The 17399-nt window shown below is 48.7% G+C and overlaps 1 protein-coding gene across 1 annotated transcript in view; it reads left to right on the forward strand.

Moving 5' to 3' along the window:
• The window catches only part of AGL (amylo-alpha-1, 6-glucosidase, 4-alpha-glucanotransferase), a 112996-nt gene that overhangs the window by 32187 nt on the left and 63410 nt on the right, over positions 1-17399 (forward strand). The window contains exons 9-13 of the mRNA XM_029617465.1: positions 5780-5882; positions 5970-6067; positions 6752-6891; positions 7803-7990; positions 16405-16528. Coding sequence (XP_029473325.1) covers positions 5780-5882; positions 5970-6067; positions 6752-6891; positions 7803-7990; positions 16405-16528 — 653 coding nt within the window. The remainder of the gene's footprint in view (positions 1-5779; positions 5883-5969; positions 6068-6751; positions 6892-7802; positions 7991-16404; positions 16529-17399) is intronic.

A 17399-nucleotide genomic window follows, 5' to 3' on the forward strand; every position in this document is an offset into this window, starting at 1 on the left:
GGGGGTTGGATGCGCGTTTTCGACGCGCTATTACCCCTTACTGAATAAGGGGTAAAGCTAGCGAGTCAAACACGCGTCCAAACGCCTGTATCGGCCTGTTTGTAAGTACAGCCTCACTATATACTTAGGGGAATAGATTTTCAAAGCTGGTCGTGAAAGTAACTTAGCCATTTAGAAATTATCCGGCTAAATTACGATGTATATTCAGTGGCAAGGCAAAGCTTTGACCCTAATTCGCCCAGTACATACCTACGTTTTGTGCGTGAAACTTTTATCCCCGTAAGGGACTTGTACGACTTAAGCAGTGGCCGATGAACATAGGCGCATATTCAGCGGCTGCTACGTAGTTGCATAAGTTCTGTTTATCTGACTAATTAGCACTGAATGTGCTTAGAATATCAGGCCCAGGATGATCAAAACATTCAAACCGTGATATCACTTGCTCCAGTAATACTCATGAGATGGTAACCAGGTTAGCCATTGTTGTGTGCAAGAGGATTTTTTTTGTATAATAAAGATGAAATTCTATTTTGCCAATTTAATTTTATTTTTTTTGTTGGGGGAGGGGGGAGGCTGATTTTGTTTTCTCTTGCTTCTTTCCAGTCTCCCACTCAGTTGGAACTGACCTATGGTGCCATGACCCTTCGTTCACAGTATCCTGTGCATTTCTCTCATTTTATAACTCCTCTTTCTCCCCTCCCCTCCACACCCCCCCCCAAAAAAAAAACCACACACAATTTAGCCCAGCCATCTTGATGATTCTTTAGCCAAGGGCCACAGACCACAGCACCTCCAGGAACCTCATACATGTGCATCCCAAGTCTGGCCACTAGATGTCACTGATGCACAATGGCTGTGAAACCATTCCACCAGAAGCTGCCGGCCCCACCTCCACAGCACTTGGCTGAGGTTTTATGAATTTTTAATAACTTCTTTTTAATGTAGAGACCAACTAGCTACTTTCCTTAAATTATGTGGATCGCTTGCCATGCTGAAGAGTGGGGGAGAGGGTCCCTCTGTGTCAATTTAAAAAGGTAACTAGCCAACTTTAAGAAATGTCTTTTTCCCTGTACATACCAGGATCAGTCTAGACTGCTGGGTTATGCCTCCCTTCCAGCAGATGGAGTCAGAGAAAAAGCTTGAAAAAGCTGATAACCAGTGTGCCACCTGCGATCCCTCAGTATTTCTCTGACTCCAGCAGATGAAGGATGGCATAACCTGGGGTCCTGATCCTTTTACAAATTTTGATCTTTCATTAGTGTGAGGGATTATTCTTTGTATCCCTAGTTTCCTTTGGCTAGATCAACTGTTACTTTAAAAAAAAAATAGAGGAAGTAGTGTTTGAGTTTAATAAGGTCAGTCTGCTGCAGACCTCCTAAGGGGGGAGGGGGCGGTCTTCCCCCATTTGGTAGCAGGCAAGACTGGGCCGGATGCCCTACAGCCTCATTTCCCGGAGAGTTTTGGTGCCTCAGCCCGGTGGGTAGGGGGGATTTATCAGTGGGCTGGTCCATCCCCCCTAACAATACAGAGAAGCTTCATTCCTCTGGTAAGAGCCCAGGGACGTGTCATTCCCCTGGTTTGCCGGCTTTAAAAGTTAAAGTTTAAAAAAAAAAAAAGGAGCATTTAAAAGTTTTTAACATAGCCGGTTGTAATCTCCTGGTTCTCCAGAGGGGGTAATTGCTTACCTGGTGAATTTTTCTGTGGCAGCTCGGACGGCTATGCCGCAGGGAGTGTGCTGCACCGCCTGTGGAGAGCTGGCAGCACGGCTCTCCTGCGAGGGACTTTGCTCGCGTTGCATCCCCGGGGGGGGAAGACCCTTCGGGTGCAGGCAAGCGATCGCAAGGGTTAGAAAAAAGTCTCTCTGCTCCCAATCAGAGGCCGTCCCCGAGAAGCACGGGAACAGCAGCCATTTTGCTCGATTCCTGGCCTGATACTGCACATGGCTTTCTCCTCATAATTTAAGCCCTGAAAGGCCTCGTGGTTTGGGTGTTGACTCCCCGCCTCGTCCTGTCTTGCCTCCGGGGGGGGGGGCCCTTAAAGCGGCAGCACCCCTTTTCTTCTCAATTTGTATTATTGTTGCATAAAGCTTACATCGAGGCTGAGGCAGATTGGAATTTGCAGGAGCCTCCACCTGCAAATCTCCCTAGGCCTGCAGAGGATACAGCGGCCCCTAGGGTCCAGCCACCTCGTACAGTTCCTGATACTGTGGTGCCGCCATCCCCTGTCCAGCCAGATCTCAATCCTCAGGATCCTCCCATGGGCGATGACGTTGACAATGCCGCCCCAGTTGATGGGGATGACCCGCGAGTGCTCCGGTTATGTCGCAGAGAGGAGCTGGACCCCTTGATCCCTCATGTGCTCGTGGAACTCGATATTCAGGTGCCGCAGCCCGTAGCGGAGCCTTCCTCGGGGGATCCGGTCTTGTTAGGTCTTCGGGCCCCCCCCCCCCCCTAAAATCTTCCCTTTTCACCCGATGCTTTTGCAGCTTATGACTCGGGAATGGGATGCGCCTGAAGCCAGCCTGCGAGTTAGTAGTGACATGGAAAAGTTTATCCGCTTCCGGAGGAGTCCTTGGATCTGCTTAAGATTCCTAAGGTGGACGCTGCTGTCTCGGCGATCGCTAAGCGCACAACCATTTGTGACGGGAGCGGCAGCTCTTAAGGACCTCCAGGATAAGAAGCTGGAGGTTCTTCACAAAAGGATTTTTGAGGTATCTGCGCTGGGCGTCAGGGCAGCCATGTGTAGTAGTCTCATGCAGAGAGCTACTTTTAAATGGGTGTAGCAGTTGCTCACAACTCAGGAGCTTCTCCCTGCGGAGGCAGAACAGGTGGACCGTATGGAGGCGACAGTAGCTTATACGGTGGATGCTTTTGTATGATCTCCTACATACATCCTCGCGCACGATGGCCTTAGCGGTGTCGGCAAGGAGGCTTCTTTGGCTTCGCAACTGGTCGGCTGACGTCTCGTCGAAGTCTCAGCTGGGTTCCTTCCCATATAAAGGAAAACTGTTGTTTGATGACCTGGAGCACCTAATTAACAGGCCTATCCTGTAAAGTGCGGCCGCGTTTACCCTGCTCCTAAGCCACTTTTAACTCACGTTCCGGCCGCATTAGCCCTTCCTGCGATCCCGAATCCCCTTTAACCTACTCCTACCGCGTCCTAAATTCCCCGGGCAACCCCTTCCGCCCGCGGCATGTATATTGCAAGCAAACGAGCGAATTAGCTCGATATTGCATGCAAACGAGCCAATTAGCTATTCCCTAGCATCCCGTAACCCGCGCCCCGACTATCGCTACCTTTCCCTGCCGTTTTGTCGCGCGTTTAACCTGCAAACTTACCGCCTACCCTGACCCCTGCGGTAGAGGCAGGGGTAAGGGTAGATGGCAAGCTTTCCCCCAGCCCCCGCTCACCTGCCCCGGCCGCGATCATGGGTGCCGGTCTCCGTGGCAGCCCCAGTCCTCTCCCCTGCTCCCGAAGCCAAAAAAAAAAGCGAAAAAAACGTTGCAGCCCCCCTCCGAAGTTGCTTCGCTGTCAGTGTCAGTGTCCCCCCTCCTCCCGGAGCAAGGCTGCTTTTCGCGCCCTGCTCCAGGAGGAGGGGAGAAGAGATGACAGCGGCGAAGCGAAAAAACCAAAAGGGGACCCGACCCGACTTACTTTTGCAGCCGTCCGGCATCGCTGCTCCCCGCCTCGTCCGGCATCGTTGCTCCCCTGCCTCGTCCGAGAAGATGGCTGCCAGCACGGGGGAAAGCGGCCCCTGTGCATTCAATTGGCTGCTCAAGACGTGACGTCATGACGTTTGGCGTCACGGCAGCCAATTGAATGTCATATACATTTTGTGTACTTAAATGTGCATGGGCTGTCATTTTTTTTTTTATCTGTCAGATGATAGGAAAGCAGTAGCCAAAGCTGACCCCAAGCAGCCTCTGAAGATCATTCAAGATCCTGACTTTAAACGCTTTGGCTGCACTGTGGATATGAACACTGCTCTTGCCACGTTCATCCCACACAGGTACGCTGCACTCTGTCAGTGAGGGATTCTGAAGGGCAGTTACAACGTCAGTGACTTTATAGGGGAGAGATTCTGGCAGGGGTTAGTGAGCTTAATCTGATTATATAGTGGCAACCACCCCTCCCATCCTAAAACAACCAAAAAAAGGACTGTTTACTTTCCTGCAGTCCTCTGTGGAGTTCTGATATTAATCCCAGTGAGCTGCACCCTCTTTCAGGCCGATACAATAAAATTCGCGGATTCCTGGTGCAGCAGGTTGAAGGTGTTCCCGCGCCAGGCCTCTGTTGTGCACATTCTCGCTTTCTTTCAGGAAGGCTTAAAGAAGGGACTAGCGTACAGCTCGCTCTGGGTTCAGGTAGCAGCGTTAGGATGTTTAAGAGGTAAAGTTGATGGTACATCTCTTGCAGGACATCCTGATGTGGCATGTTTTTTGAAGGGAGCCAAACATTTACACCCGCCGGTGCGTGCAGTGTGTCCTTCGTGGAATTTGAATTTGGTTCTCCGTGGGCTTTGCGGTCCTCCCTTTGAGCCTATCAAGCGGGCTACATTGAAAGATTTAACACTCAAGGCGTTGTTCCTTGTGGCCATCTGTTCGGCCAGACGAATATCTGAGATTTAAGTCCAGACACCCGCCCAGGGGTATAGTGTTCCGGAGGGTCTGCAAGTCCGCACCATTGTTTTCTCTTTCTGCAGTGTTTTAAAGACCTTGAAGAAGCATTCTAATCCATACTCTGTTCATGTACGTAGTTTTCACAGGTTATTGTTCAGTGGAGTTCTCTTGATCTAAATTTACTTCATTCTGCTTTGATATTGATTATACTGAGGGATCGCAGGTGGCACACTGGGTTATGAGGGGGTGCCTTCAGCTTTTTTCTCTGATTCCATCTGCTGGAAGGGAGGCATAACCCAGTGGTCTGGACTGATCCTTGGTACTACAGGAACGAAAATTAGCAGGTAAGAACCCATTTTCCTTTTTTTAAGTTGCTTTTATTCTCTCTCCTCCTCTTCCCTCTCCCATCCAGCCAACAGTGTTGTCCTCGGAAAAGAAAAAAAAATACCTCCCTCTCTCTGCTCCAGCCAGCCACCATTTAAAAAAAAAAAAAAAAAGTCCTTCCATTTCTCTTTCCCTCCCTTCCAAGTCAGCCACCAGTTAGTCAATTTAATAAAAGAAAAATCCCTCCATCTTCCCCCTCTCCCAACCTGCTCCACCTAGCTAACACTACTACAATTAATACCCCCATCCTATGGACACTTTTTCTAATTGGGGTCGATCCCAAGGCCTGATCTCTGAAAGGGAGCAACTGTAGCTGAATGTTAATGAGTCGGTATGAGATTGAGTCAGCATCTGCTCTGATCTCAGGTCTCACAGTGACCTTGCCTCCTCCTGGCTTCTGTAGAGGTGGAGCCTGAGAGCGGAACAGACCCTGGCTTAGTCTCATGCCAGCTTGTTAACATTAAGCTGCTCCCCTCCCAGAGATAGGGCTTCAGGACTTGCTATAACTGGGGTGGGGAGGAAAGGTCCTCATGACATGGATAAGAGATTAGGAATGGTCTCTTCTGGCTGGGGTGCAGGGTGTAGTGCAGCTGCAGGGCAGGTCTTGCTTCCTCCTCATCCTCTTGCAGTCACTATCACTCAGCAGACCGGCAGAAATGCTGCTGGGGGCCAGTGCCAAGCCACAGACCAGGAGTGGAAAACACTGTAATAGATGAAACCTGAGAGCATGGCTTTAGAGGCAAAGTAATGTTTGGTGTATCCTTTGCTTTCTATAGCAATGGCCCTGCAGCAATAGAAGAATGTTGCAACTGGTTCCGTAAGAGGATTGAAGAGTTAAATGCTGAGAAGTTAAGACAAATGAACTACCATCAAGAGCAGGTTATATTACGCTTTCTATAATGTTTGTTTTGGATTGAATCTTTAATGCTGCTTTGATATTATTTAATTCATTTTATTTTTTTTTAGGCTGTAAATTGTGTGTTGGGAAATGTGTCTTACGAAAGATTGGCTGGCCACGGTCCTAAACTAGGCGCTATTACAAAAAAGCATCCTATTGTTACAAGGTATTCTGTCTTTCCTGGATTCTGATCCTCCTGCAGTTGGAACGAAATGAACTCTGCTGGGTAAGGAAGCATTTTGGAAGTAGAACTACTAAACGGAATCTTTGACGCATGGTGTTGGCATGCGAACATTTCCTGGAAACCTGCTTGGGTGGATGGTGGTAGACGGTGGCAGACTGTGAACTGTCTCACAAGATTTAGTCTGAATTCTGTGATCTATCCAGTTCCTAAAAAAAATGTCAGTCCTAGGGTCTGTCGCTGTACAGGAGTTGAACTCTACGGTATCTCCAGTGGAACCAGTGTGGGGCATTTTCATGGGCACAGCTGGGGCAGGATTAAAATAGGCTTTCCCCAATATGGGCTCTCCTTTCACATAGCTGGGAATGGTGAGCACTATAAAAAGGTACACATTTTGTTTGTGTTTTTCCTGTAGAAAACGTTTCCAAAATGCTCCTTTCCAACAGAAGAAAATTAAATAAACCTGCCAGTGCTATTGAATTGTTGTAAAAGCTTTATTTTATTCTTTTACAGTACTTCCTGGTCTTGCATTTTTGTTTTTTTATTTTTATAGAAAACGGAGAGGATCCTTATAGAGCAGACTGTCTGTTCAGAGTGGGGAGTTTTCACTTCTCTCCCTTTTTATTATTTTGCACTGTTATGTTCTGTTTGTGTTTTATTTGTGCTTAGGTATTTCACCTATCCGTTTGAAGAGATGGCCTTGGAAGAGGAGGAGAGCATGATGCATCGACTGGATAAAGCTTGTCATTTCATGGCTCATAATGGTTGGGTCATGGGCGATGACCCACTGAGAAACTTCGCTGAACCAGGTTGGCATGCATAACCTAGAATCCGAGTTGCTGCTTGCCTTGAGATTTTCCTCATGTTTGTAAAGGCACAAGGTTATGTGGAGGGTATTATGTTAATTTAGAGTCTCGGACATGTCATTTGGCTTCTAATTCTAGTCAGGGTGAGGGTCAGATTTATTTAGGCCTGGGATGGGAGGACTCCTCTGATCACCCAGTATTGTAGGAAGTGATCCTGTCAGCTTGGCATACCCCTTTGAGCCAGCCCTGAGCCACCAGGCAACCAAGATGAGGTTTATGGGTAAAGTCAACAAACTGACAACCTGTTAAAAGATTCCATGCCACCTTTTGCAAGAGCAAATTCCAGAATGCATTGTGCAGCCTAATTTAACTAAATACCTTATGTAAATGTTTAGCCATTTATTCATGCAGTGCTAAGGGAGACAGGATATTCCTATAGATGAAACAGACTAGCACTGTGGATCTACAATAGATAAGTGGTATTTAAAAAAAAAAAAAAAAAAAGACATTTGGATGCCATTCCAATGTTGTAATGAATGTGATCTAAGTAAAATAGACCATGGAATCTGTGCAAATTAAATAATCCTATTCTTTCAAAAAAAGAAGCTTTATTAAGTCACAAAACTGGGACACGACGGGCCGATATTTGTGGTCAAAACATCTTTGTTGGCAAATGGGTGACTGCAATATAAAATGTTCTTGGTTTTGTTTTGAAATTCAAGGTATACTTAGACATAAGTGGGAGGGGGAGAGTTATCTGTATGTTAGTAGTTGCGTGCTAAATGTCTTGCGTTAACTTAGGGTTGTACACATTTGTTAAAAAGAACAAGACTCCATTTGCTGCCCTTGGTCCAGTTAAGCTGAGGGCTACATGTCTGTCGTGTTGTGTTCTCAAGTAAGTCTTCTCTTCCCAGGGTCTAATGTCTACCTCAGGAGGGAGCTTATCTGCTGGGGTGACAGTGTCAAACTGCGCTATGGCAGTAAGCCAGAGGACTGCCCTTTCCTCTGGGAACACATGAGGAAATACACAGAAATTACAGCCAAGCTTTTCCACGGAGTGCGTCTGGATAACTGCCACTCAACTCCAATTCACGTGGCCGAGGTACGGAAGAATCAGAGGGACTGAAGCAGCTGTTTGAAAGCATCATTTTGTTTAGTGCAGCATAATTTTATTCATGAATTGTGATGCAAAAATATTACTTGAATGTGGGTGGGGTTTGGTCAGCCTGATGCTATTCCAGCAGCGGCGTGGGTCGGATCCCCAGGAGTCATTGCTGAAGCAATGTCCAAAGGCCCAGAGAGGCCGTCATCACCATTCACCAGGCAGTGTAAAGGGTCTTCATCTACCAGACTTCAAAGGGAGCCAAGGGCCATTTCCCTGGGTCAGAGGATTGTCGCTCCAGTGCCTAGTTGTTTAAATGGGTACTGAGAGAAGACAGGGTTAGAAATTCCCAAGTTGTATAAATGAAGGCCCATTTTACTTTCTCTTCAAACACCTCTGACAATGGCCAAACCTAGAGCAGTTCCAGTTGAGCCAGTCGGCCCCAGAAAACCCTGGCTTGTCTTACCTCCTTCCTTTCTCTGTCTGAACTGATGAACTGGTTCAGCAGCGCTTGCGCCTGTCCCCAGGAGAGATCTGTGCCACTGTTGGCTCATTACATCCTTGTAATGAGCCAACAGTGGCAGTAAATTAGCTGCAAAGGGCGTTGTACATGCTGGGGGCAATTTTGAAACCTCCCACACTGGCAGCAAAGAATGTGTGTGCACTTTTTACCCTGCGGTCTTTGCACCAGTTTTGAGAGTGAAAATGCCCATGCCCTTTTGCTTTCAAACTTGCCATGAGCGCAGAGTCTGCAGGTTTGCTTGCTTAGACTGCAAGCCCAAGTTTTTTTCTCTGGACAACTAAATGAGAATGTTTAAAAATGCCATCTCCTTGCACACTTCCTGTACACCCTTTCTGACCTAAGCACACGCCCTGGAGGGCCTTCTCTCAGTGCGGGGCAGCAAGGTGTACTTCTAGCCACGGTGAGGGGAGGACGGCTCAGAGGCAGCCAATTCACATGGGTGAAAATTACCCTCCTCGTGTACCCCTTAGAAAAGCTAGCAGCGTGCTGGAGAGAACAGAAATCCTCATCAGCCCCTTCAGAGAGTAAAATGCTTGTTTTGTTTGACATTGCTGCGGTGTTCTTACTGTTTGTAGTTAGCATGTGTTTTTTCCTGCCAGTGCAGTAACAATTTCCGTGTACCTAGAGTGGGTGCTGTATTTTTATTCTGTACACAAACAGCGGCGCGCGCCTGTCTCACTGTTTCTCTTCCCCTGCACCCTGAGATTCTGCTCTGCACACAGGCCATCATCTCGCAATCAGCTTACAACAGCCAGAAATCATCACCTTGGCCCTCTGGTAGTTTCTTATTTATTTTATTTACAGCATTTCTTGTCTGCTGTATCGTCCATAATAATCTACCTTCATAAAAACATCATATTAGGGACGTTTTGCACAACCCTTTCTTATGTCAGCTGGGAGAACTTTTGCTGCATTTGCAAAATTTCCTGTTTGACTGCGCCGGCTGAAAACTCCCCCAGTATTTTGTTTTCACCCTGGAGCAAGATAAAAGAGCAGCTGGGATTATACTTTGCCCTGGGCCGGGTTTTCACCCTGCAGCTCGGAGGACAGTAAATTGTGTGCAAGCTTCATTGGTCTTTGGTTCTGCAGCCGATGAGTTGCTTTATTATCTGTACTGCTTGTGCAAGTTATTTTTCTTCTTTCAGATATTTGTACGTTACCCTAATTGGGTTTAATTTGAAAGCAGCAGTTCTGGAAAATAATTGTTAAACTCATTTGTCAGCCAAAACCAAATAAAGCTTCCTTTTTCATATTGTTGAATGAGGGGGAGTTGCATTTAATTTTCTGAGCAGAAACAAATGCTTCCTAAATATATGCACCCTGGTGACTAATCCTGAAAATAAATCAGGATGCTGTCTTGCTTAGCATCATCAGAACCTCCTGTAAGCATCCCTCAGGCCAGTGTACAACATGAATACAGCACCAACAGCGCAAGCATGTACCGTGAGATGGAGGTCGGGTCTTGAAAAATGGCCCACACTGTTTACTGGTCAAAAGTATAAAAATACAAGAAATATAATTTATATTCCTGAACATACCACAGACCAGTCCAGAGAAGTGGGTTGTGTATCCCTACCAGCAGCAGATGGAGTCAGAGAGCAAAAACTTTGGGCACTGCCATATATATACAAGAGTGCCACCTGCAGTCCCTCAGTATTTCTCTGACTCCAGCAGATGGTAGAGATGCACTCCTGCAGTCTTAGTTTAAATTTTTTCTTTAGTTAGTTTTTTTTCCTTTTTTCATTGCAATTGCTTCCTGAGGTGTTAGGCACCTTCGTGGGCCATCCCTCAGTGGAAGCCGGGCGTCATGGGGATTGGACATCCCTGCCAGGGTTTCGCCAACCACAGTTTAATGTGTGATGACCAGGGGCTCCTGGTGACTCTCCACTGCTACTGTTGCAGCTGCTCCCTTGACCCTTGTGTCTTGGTAAAGTTTCAAATAAAAAAAAAAAAGTAGGTAATTGAAAAGTTTTTGAGGCTGAGCGTCTGACAGTTTCTTCAGTGCTGAGGTAAGTTGCTGAGGGACCGAGGCCGTTATGGCCATTTTAGAGGGAGGCTGTCAACATTTCCCTCAGCTCCCGGGACTCTGGGCTGATTCGGAGGGAAGGGGTAAGTGTCATATGTGGCCAGTTTATTTTCATTTTCCCGGCGGGTGACCTAGTGTTTTCACCGGAGACGGGCTGTTTAATTCAAATATTTTTAACGCGGTGCGGCTGCACGCGTTTTCTGCAAGTTTGTTTATTTCTGGCCCTGCCTGCCTGACCTTTTCCCACGTCACAGCTGCGAGTGGCTGGTGATTTTCACGGCCTTCCCTTCTCTCCTTTGGACCGCGAGGCGGCACACTTCCTTCTCATGGGACCGCGATCTGAATCGCAGGTCTGACACGCGGGCAGCCATTAGACATGGCGTTTTTGTGCGCCACTTGTTCCCCGGGGATGGAAGGCTCTTCGGGGCTGCCTGCCCCCCCCCCCCCTCGCCGGGAGGAAGCGTCTGACTCGCGGTGACATTGCAGGAGGATGATTCTCCTCCGATTTTGGTGCCTGTGGGAGAGAACCCTTCGGGGGGGCTGATAATAGGTCTCCAGTCGACACCTCGGATGGGGGGGGAGGATCTAGACGGGTTTTGCCCAGAGTTTATCCTTCTTATGCACCAGGCCTTCCTAGCAAGGAAACGTTCGGCAGTTTGAGACCTGGTCTCCCGGGGGACGATTCGGCTCTGCCTGAAAAGAGAGATAGGGGTGCGGAGCCTCGCCAGCATTCCGCTGACTCTCGCCTGACGGGGGATTCTCCCCGGGGCCTGCAGGATCCGATTCCGGGGTCAGGAGCGACCCCAGCCTCAGGGGCAGACTTGGGGGCAGACCCGGACCCACAGCCGGATCCGGCAGATATTGATACGGATCAGGATGATCCTGATGACACGCCTGCTGAGGGAGACGACCCCAGCGTAGTCAGACTATTCAAATGGGATGAATTGAGACCCCTTATTCCACAGGTTCTAGTTCTAGGCTTTAAGGTTTCTCGGGAGGAATTTGACAATGAGGGCATTAATCCAGTCCTTGATGGCATCAGGGGGCCCACATCCTCCTTTCCTTTGCCTAAGAAGGTCCGCAAACTGGTGTCCCGGGAGTGGGACCCTCCTGATTCAGGGCTGAAGGTGGGCAGAGCTGTGTCGAAGCTATACCCCTTATCGGCTGAAGTTTTAGACTTGCTGAAGATTCTGAAGGTAGACGCCGCTGTGTCAGCAGTCACTAAGAAGACTACTATCCCGGTGGTGGGTGCAACTGCCCTGAAGGACCTGCAGGACCGTAAGCTGGAGATCCAGTTAAAAAGGGCTTTTGAGGTTTCCGCCTTGAGCCTTCATGCGGCGGTCTGGGCTTGCCTGATGCAGAGGGTATGTCTGTGTTGGATCCAGGAGTCTGGTGGCAGCGGGGAATTACAGTCCGCCTGTTTGGAAGCGGGCACTGCCTATGTGGCAGATGCCCTGTATGATCTCGTGAGGACCTTGGTGAGAAGTATGGTGTTGGCTCGGCGTCTCCTCTGGCTCAGAAATTGGGCGGCGGATTTGTCCTCTAAGTCACAGCTTTGCAGTCTACCCTTTAAGGGCAAGCTCCTGTTCGGAGAGGATCTTGATCAGCTGGTGAAGCTACTCACGGAATCCAAGGGCAATAGATTACCGGAGGATAGGAGATCATCTAAGAAGGTCTTTCCCCCTTGATCTCGTTTTCGGGATGCTCGCCACTATAGAACTAGCAGGTGTTCTCCGCCAGCTGCTTCCAAGCGTCAGCAGTCCTTTCGCAGGGGCCGCTGGCCTGGTCGTGACTCAGGACATCTCGGCGCAGGAAGTAGTAAGACCCCCCCCAATGAAGCCACAAGCACCCATTCTGTCGTGGAAGCTGTCGGTGGCAGATTATCCAACTTTTACACGGAATGGGAAAAAATTACCTCAGACTGTTGGGTCTTAGAGATGATCAGAGATGGCTACACACTGGAGTTCTCGCTTCCAGTCCGAGAGGTATTTGTGGAGTCCCGAGCAGCCTCATGCAGCAAGCGTGACGCAGTCTGGGTGACCCTGCAAAGACTTCGCAACCTCAACGCCATTGTTCCGGTTCCGGAGGCGCAGCAAGGACGGGGCCGATATTCGGTTTACTTTGTGGTCCCCAAGAAGGAGGGCACCTTTTGGCCTATCCTCAATCTGCAGAAGGTGAACCGTTGTCTTCAAGTTCCTTGCTTTCGAATAGAAACACTGCGGACAGTGATGGCGGCGGTGCGGAAAGGGCAATATCTAGCTTCCCTGGACCTCACTTAGGCGTATTTACATATACCGATCTGGCTGGGTCATCAGAGATTTCTGCGATTCAAAGTATTGGGTCAGCACTTCCAATTTCGAGCCCTTCCTTTTGGTCTCGCAACAGCTCCACGAACATTCACCAAGGTAATGGTGGTAGTGGCGGCCTTCCTCCGAAAGGAGGGGATCTTGGTCCATCCGTACCTGGACGACTGGCTGATTCGCACAAAGTCTCGGGAGGACTGCGAGAGATAGGTCCACATGGTGATGTTCACGTTGCGGTCGCTCAGGTGGGTAATCAACGTGCAGAAGAGTCAATTGGAACCCACTCAACAGCTGATTTACCTGGGAGCCCGCTTCGATACCTTGCGGGGCAAGGTGTTCCTAGCGGCAGAACGAAGTACGAAGTTGCAAGCTCAGATCCAGGCCCTTCTTCGGAGGAACAATCCCATAGTGTGGCATCATCTTCAGGTCCTGGGTTCCATGGCCTCCACTTTGGACTTGGTCCCTTGGGCATTCGCTCACTTATGGCCGTTGCAACGTGCACTTCTGTCTCAGTGGAGTCCAATGTCTGAGCAATTCCTCCTGCCCATGCCTCTGCTCCCAGAGTCCGTCTGTCGTGGTGGCTCTCGCGCGACAATCTGAAATGAGGGGTTGATTTGGACACCCCGAATTGGCTGATAATCTCAACCGATGCCAGTCTCTCAGGTTGGGGAGCAGTGTATGCGGACAGGTCCGCCCAAGGCCTCTGGATGGCGACGGAAGGATCCTGGTCCATAAATTGGCTCGAGACAAGGGCGGTATGTCTGGCCCTACAAGCCTTTCTTCCCTGGATCCAGGGCAGAATGGTTCGCGTATTCTCCGACAATGCGACGACGGTAGCCTACATCAACCGGCAAGGTGGGACGCGGAGCCCCGTGGTAGCGCTGGAGGCCCGTCTACTGTTCGCCTAGGCAGAAAGTCATCTAGGGGGCATTGCAGCGTCGCGGGAGTGGAGAACGTGCAGGCCAATTATCTCAGCAGACAACAACTGGATCCAGGAGAGTGGGAGTTGTTGCTCGAAGCGTGGAACCTCATTTGCGCCAGATGGGGAACTCCTCAGCTGGATTTGATGGCAACATGGACAAATGCGAAAACGGATCATTTCTTCAGCCGTCGCCGGGAGCAGGGTTTGGTGGGTATCGACACGCTTGTATGTCCCTGGCCCACTGGAATTCTCCTGTATGCCTTCCCGCCCTGGCCCCTCATAGGTCGGCTCCTCCGTCGCATAGAGCTCCACCCGGGTTGGGTGGTTCTGGTGGCGCCGGAGTGGCCACGTCATCCGTAGTTTGCTGATCTGGTGCACATGGCTCTAGAGAGCCCACTTCAGCTGGCCCATTTGCCACATCTCCGTCAGGGGTCCATATTTTCGGATCGGGAGGATCGCTTCTCTCTCGTGGCTTGGCTTTTGAGAGGCGACATTTACGCTTGAGGGGGTATTCTGAACAAGTTATCTCCACTCTTCTGCAGGCGAAACGTCCGTCCACCTCTATGGCCTATGTGAGAGTCTGGAAGTTTTTTGAGATGTGGTGTCAGCAGCGTTCTTGTGATCATTTAGCAGTCGATATCCCTCGGGTGCTGGACTTTCTGCAGCAGGGTCTCGCTAAGGGGCTAGCATTCAATTCCCTTCGTGTACAAGTTGCGGCTCTCGGAGCCTTGAGAGGAAAGTTTGATGGCTGTTCTCTGGCAGCGCATCCGGATATTGCTCGATTTCTTAAAGGGGTCAAACATTTACGCCCGCCAGTCCGTTCAGTGTGTCCCGACTGGAGTTTGAATCTAATCCTGCGTGTGCTGTGTGCTGCTCCATTCGAGCTTATTCGCAGGACGTCTCTGAAAGATCTGACTTTGAAGACTATGTTTTTGGTAGCCATTTGCTCAGTGCGTTGGATCTCTGAATTGCAGGCGCTGTCGTGTCTGAATCCTTTTTTGCGAATTTATGAAGATCAGGTATCTTTACGCGTGGTGCCGTCCTTCGTCCCTAAGGTGGTTTCGGCCTTCCACGTAAATCAGACGGTGGAGCTTCCGGGGTTCCCTCACTGGTCCCTGGAATCTGCTCAGGACAGAGACCTTTATCTTTTGGACGTGTGGCGCGCTTTATTGTGTTATCTGGAGGTTACCAATGACTTCCGACGTTCCGATCATTTTGTTTATTCTCTTTGGGGGACCAAAGAAAGGGAACAAAGCGACAAAGGCATCCATATCTCGGTGGCTTAAAGAAGCCATTTGCTCGGCATACGTAGCCCGCAGGCGTCAGGTGCCTTTCGATCTCATTCCACTAGGGCCCAGGGTACTTCCTGGGCTGAGTGTCAACTGTTGTCACCCCAGGAGATCTGTAGAGCGGCAGTGTGGTGTTCTCGTCACACTTGCACTAAGCATTATCGATTAGACGTTAAAGCTAATGATGGGTCGTCCTTTGGTGAGAGTGTTCTGTGTGCGGGTCTTTCAGGTTCCCGCCCAGTGTAGGGTGGCTTGGGTACATCCCACTTCTCTGGACTGATCTGGGTATGTTCAGGAAATGAAAATTGGTTCTTATCTGCTAATTTTCGTTCCTGTAATACCACAGATCAGCCCAGAGGTCCACCCCTTTCTTCAGATACCGAAAGACTGTCTTGCTCAGAACTTGGTTATAATTTTTCATGAAGCTCCTTTCTGCAGATATGATTGATGGAGCATCCTTTAGCAGTTGATTTGGTTTGATTGTTCCAGGGGAGAAGTGGCCATCCGAGTTTTTTGGTTGGTTACTACCCTTCATTCTTTAGTTCTGTTAACATGGGCTTGGGTACAGGACAATACTGAGGGATTGCAGGTGGCACTCTTGTATATATGGCAGTGCCCAAAGTTTTTGCTCTCTGACTCCATCTGCTGGTAGGGATACACAACCCACTTCTCTGGACTGGTCTGTGGTATTACAGGAACAAAAATTAGCAGGTAAGAACCAATTTTCATTTAGGACAACAGAACCAGCAGGTAATATTTTCAGCTGTCATATATTGCTTCTAGGCTGGGTGCAGTTTGCAAGGGCTTTGCTTGGGTCATTAAGAACTGTGTTACGATCTGTAGGAGATGCTGGCGGCAGCCAGGTCAGTGAGACCCAATCTCTATGTGATAGCCGAACTCTTCACGGGCAGCGAATATATCGACAATGTCTTTGTCAACCGCCTGGGAATTACCAGTCTGATTAGAGGTACAACGTGCAACCTAAGGTTCTATGCGACTGCTGTGAAATGCTATTGTCAGTTTTTACTGTAAAGCTAACAATGTTTACTTTTTTTTTTTTCTTTTGTCCTTACATTCCTTGCAAACTCCAATCTGTTCTCTCTTTCTCTCCTTACAATTGTCTCTTACATGGTATCTTTTTTATTCTCACTTTGTATTGCCTGTGCTGCATTAATTTTTCATACATACACATTTGATGTGTTTGCCTTGCTTCCTGTTTTTGGCCTTTCTGGTTTGTCCTGCTGCTCGGCATTCCCTCCCATTGTCCCATCCATGGCCCAGCTTTGTCTCCTCTCCCTTTGCTTTCCTGTTTCTGTTCCGTTTCTGGCTTCAATGGCCGCACTTTCTGCAGTACATGCTGGACACGGCTAGAAAATTGCGGCCGGATTTGTATGTTGTGGCTGAGCTATTCACTGGAAGTGAGGAACTGGACAATATCTTTGTGACTAGACTGGGCATAAGCTCTTTAATCAGAGGTAGGCTTGCTGTGGGGGTTGCATGTGTTTTTCCAAAGGAGCATGAACAGTGCACTGACTGCTGACGACAGTGACACTTTGGGGGTACACATGGCACTTTGCTCTAGTTACTGTATTTAATGATCGTAGCAGGCAGTGTTCCCAGTAAGATGAGGAGACGGCCAGCGTCTCTCGCGTTCCAGCCATCCTATGGTTTTTAACCGCGTGAGGCCAGAAAGGCTCAAGAGTAGAGGGCCTCATGCAGTTAAGACTAGAGGATGACTCGGGCATGTCAGGCAGGGAGAAAGGGGGCCAGTAGTGGGTCCTCCAAGAATACCTCTTCAGCCAAAAATGTTTATAACCAGAAAGTACTTTCACAGCTAGACCATAAGACTTATAAAATCATAGCTTAGAAATTACTTTCCATTAGAAAACCAAGGTATGGGAAAATGTCCTTACTGCAGGCGTTCCTGTTAATGGAATCCATTGTATTACTGAGATAATCTTAAAGCAGGATAGAATAACAGGGCAGATTAGATGAGTCGGTCATAGACTTGTGTGGCCAGGTAACTGATCCCCCTTTATATCCAGGTTTAATTTCATTTCCAAATAGATGTAGGTGGAAGATGTTGGTGGCTCCTCCTACTTAACCTAGCTTGACAATGGTGAGAGTAACTAGTGGGGGCATTGCAGTGCTGACCCTCAGCAGCACATCATGCAGGCGTCACCTTGATACATATAGTGTAAACTGCTCAGGAGTGGACTCTAAAGGAGATTTTTAAAACTGGATTTGGGCAGCATAAAAGGTTCAAGCCTTTTCCCCCCCAAAATGTGAAGAGACGGTATAAAAAGAAAAAAATGAGACCTAAAAATAAAACCTTTACAGGTAGCT

The sequence above is a fragment of the Rhinatrema bivittatum genome, chromosome 10, assembly GCF_901001135.1.
Source record: "Rhinatrema bivittatum chromosome 10, aRhiBiv1.1, whole genome shotgun sequence".
In the NCBI taxonomy this organism is placed as follows: Eukaryota; Metazoa; Chordata; class Amphibia; order Gymnophiona; family Rhinatrematidae; genus Rhinatrema; species Rhinatrema bivittatum.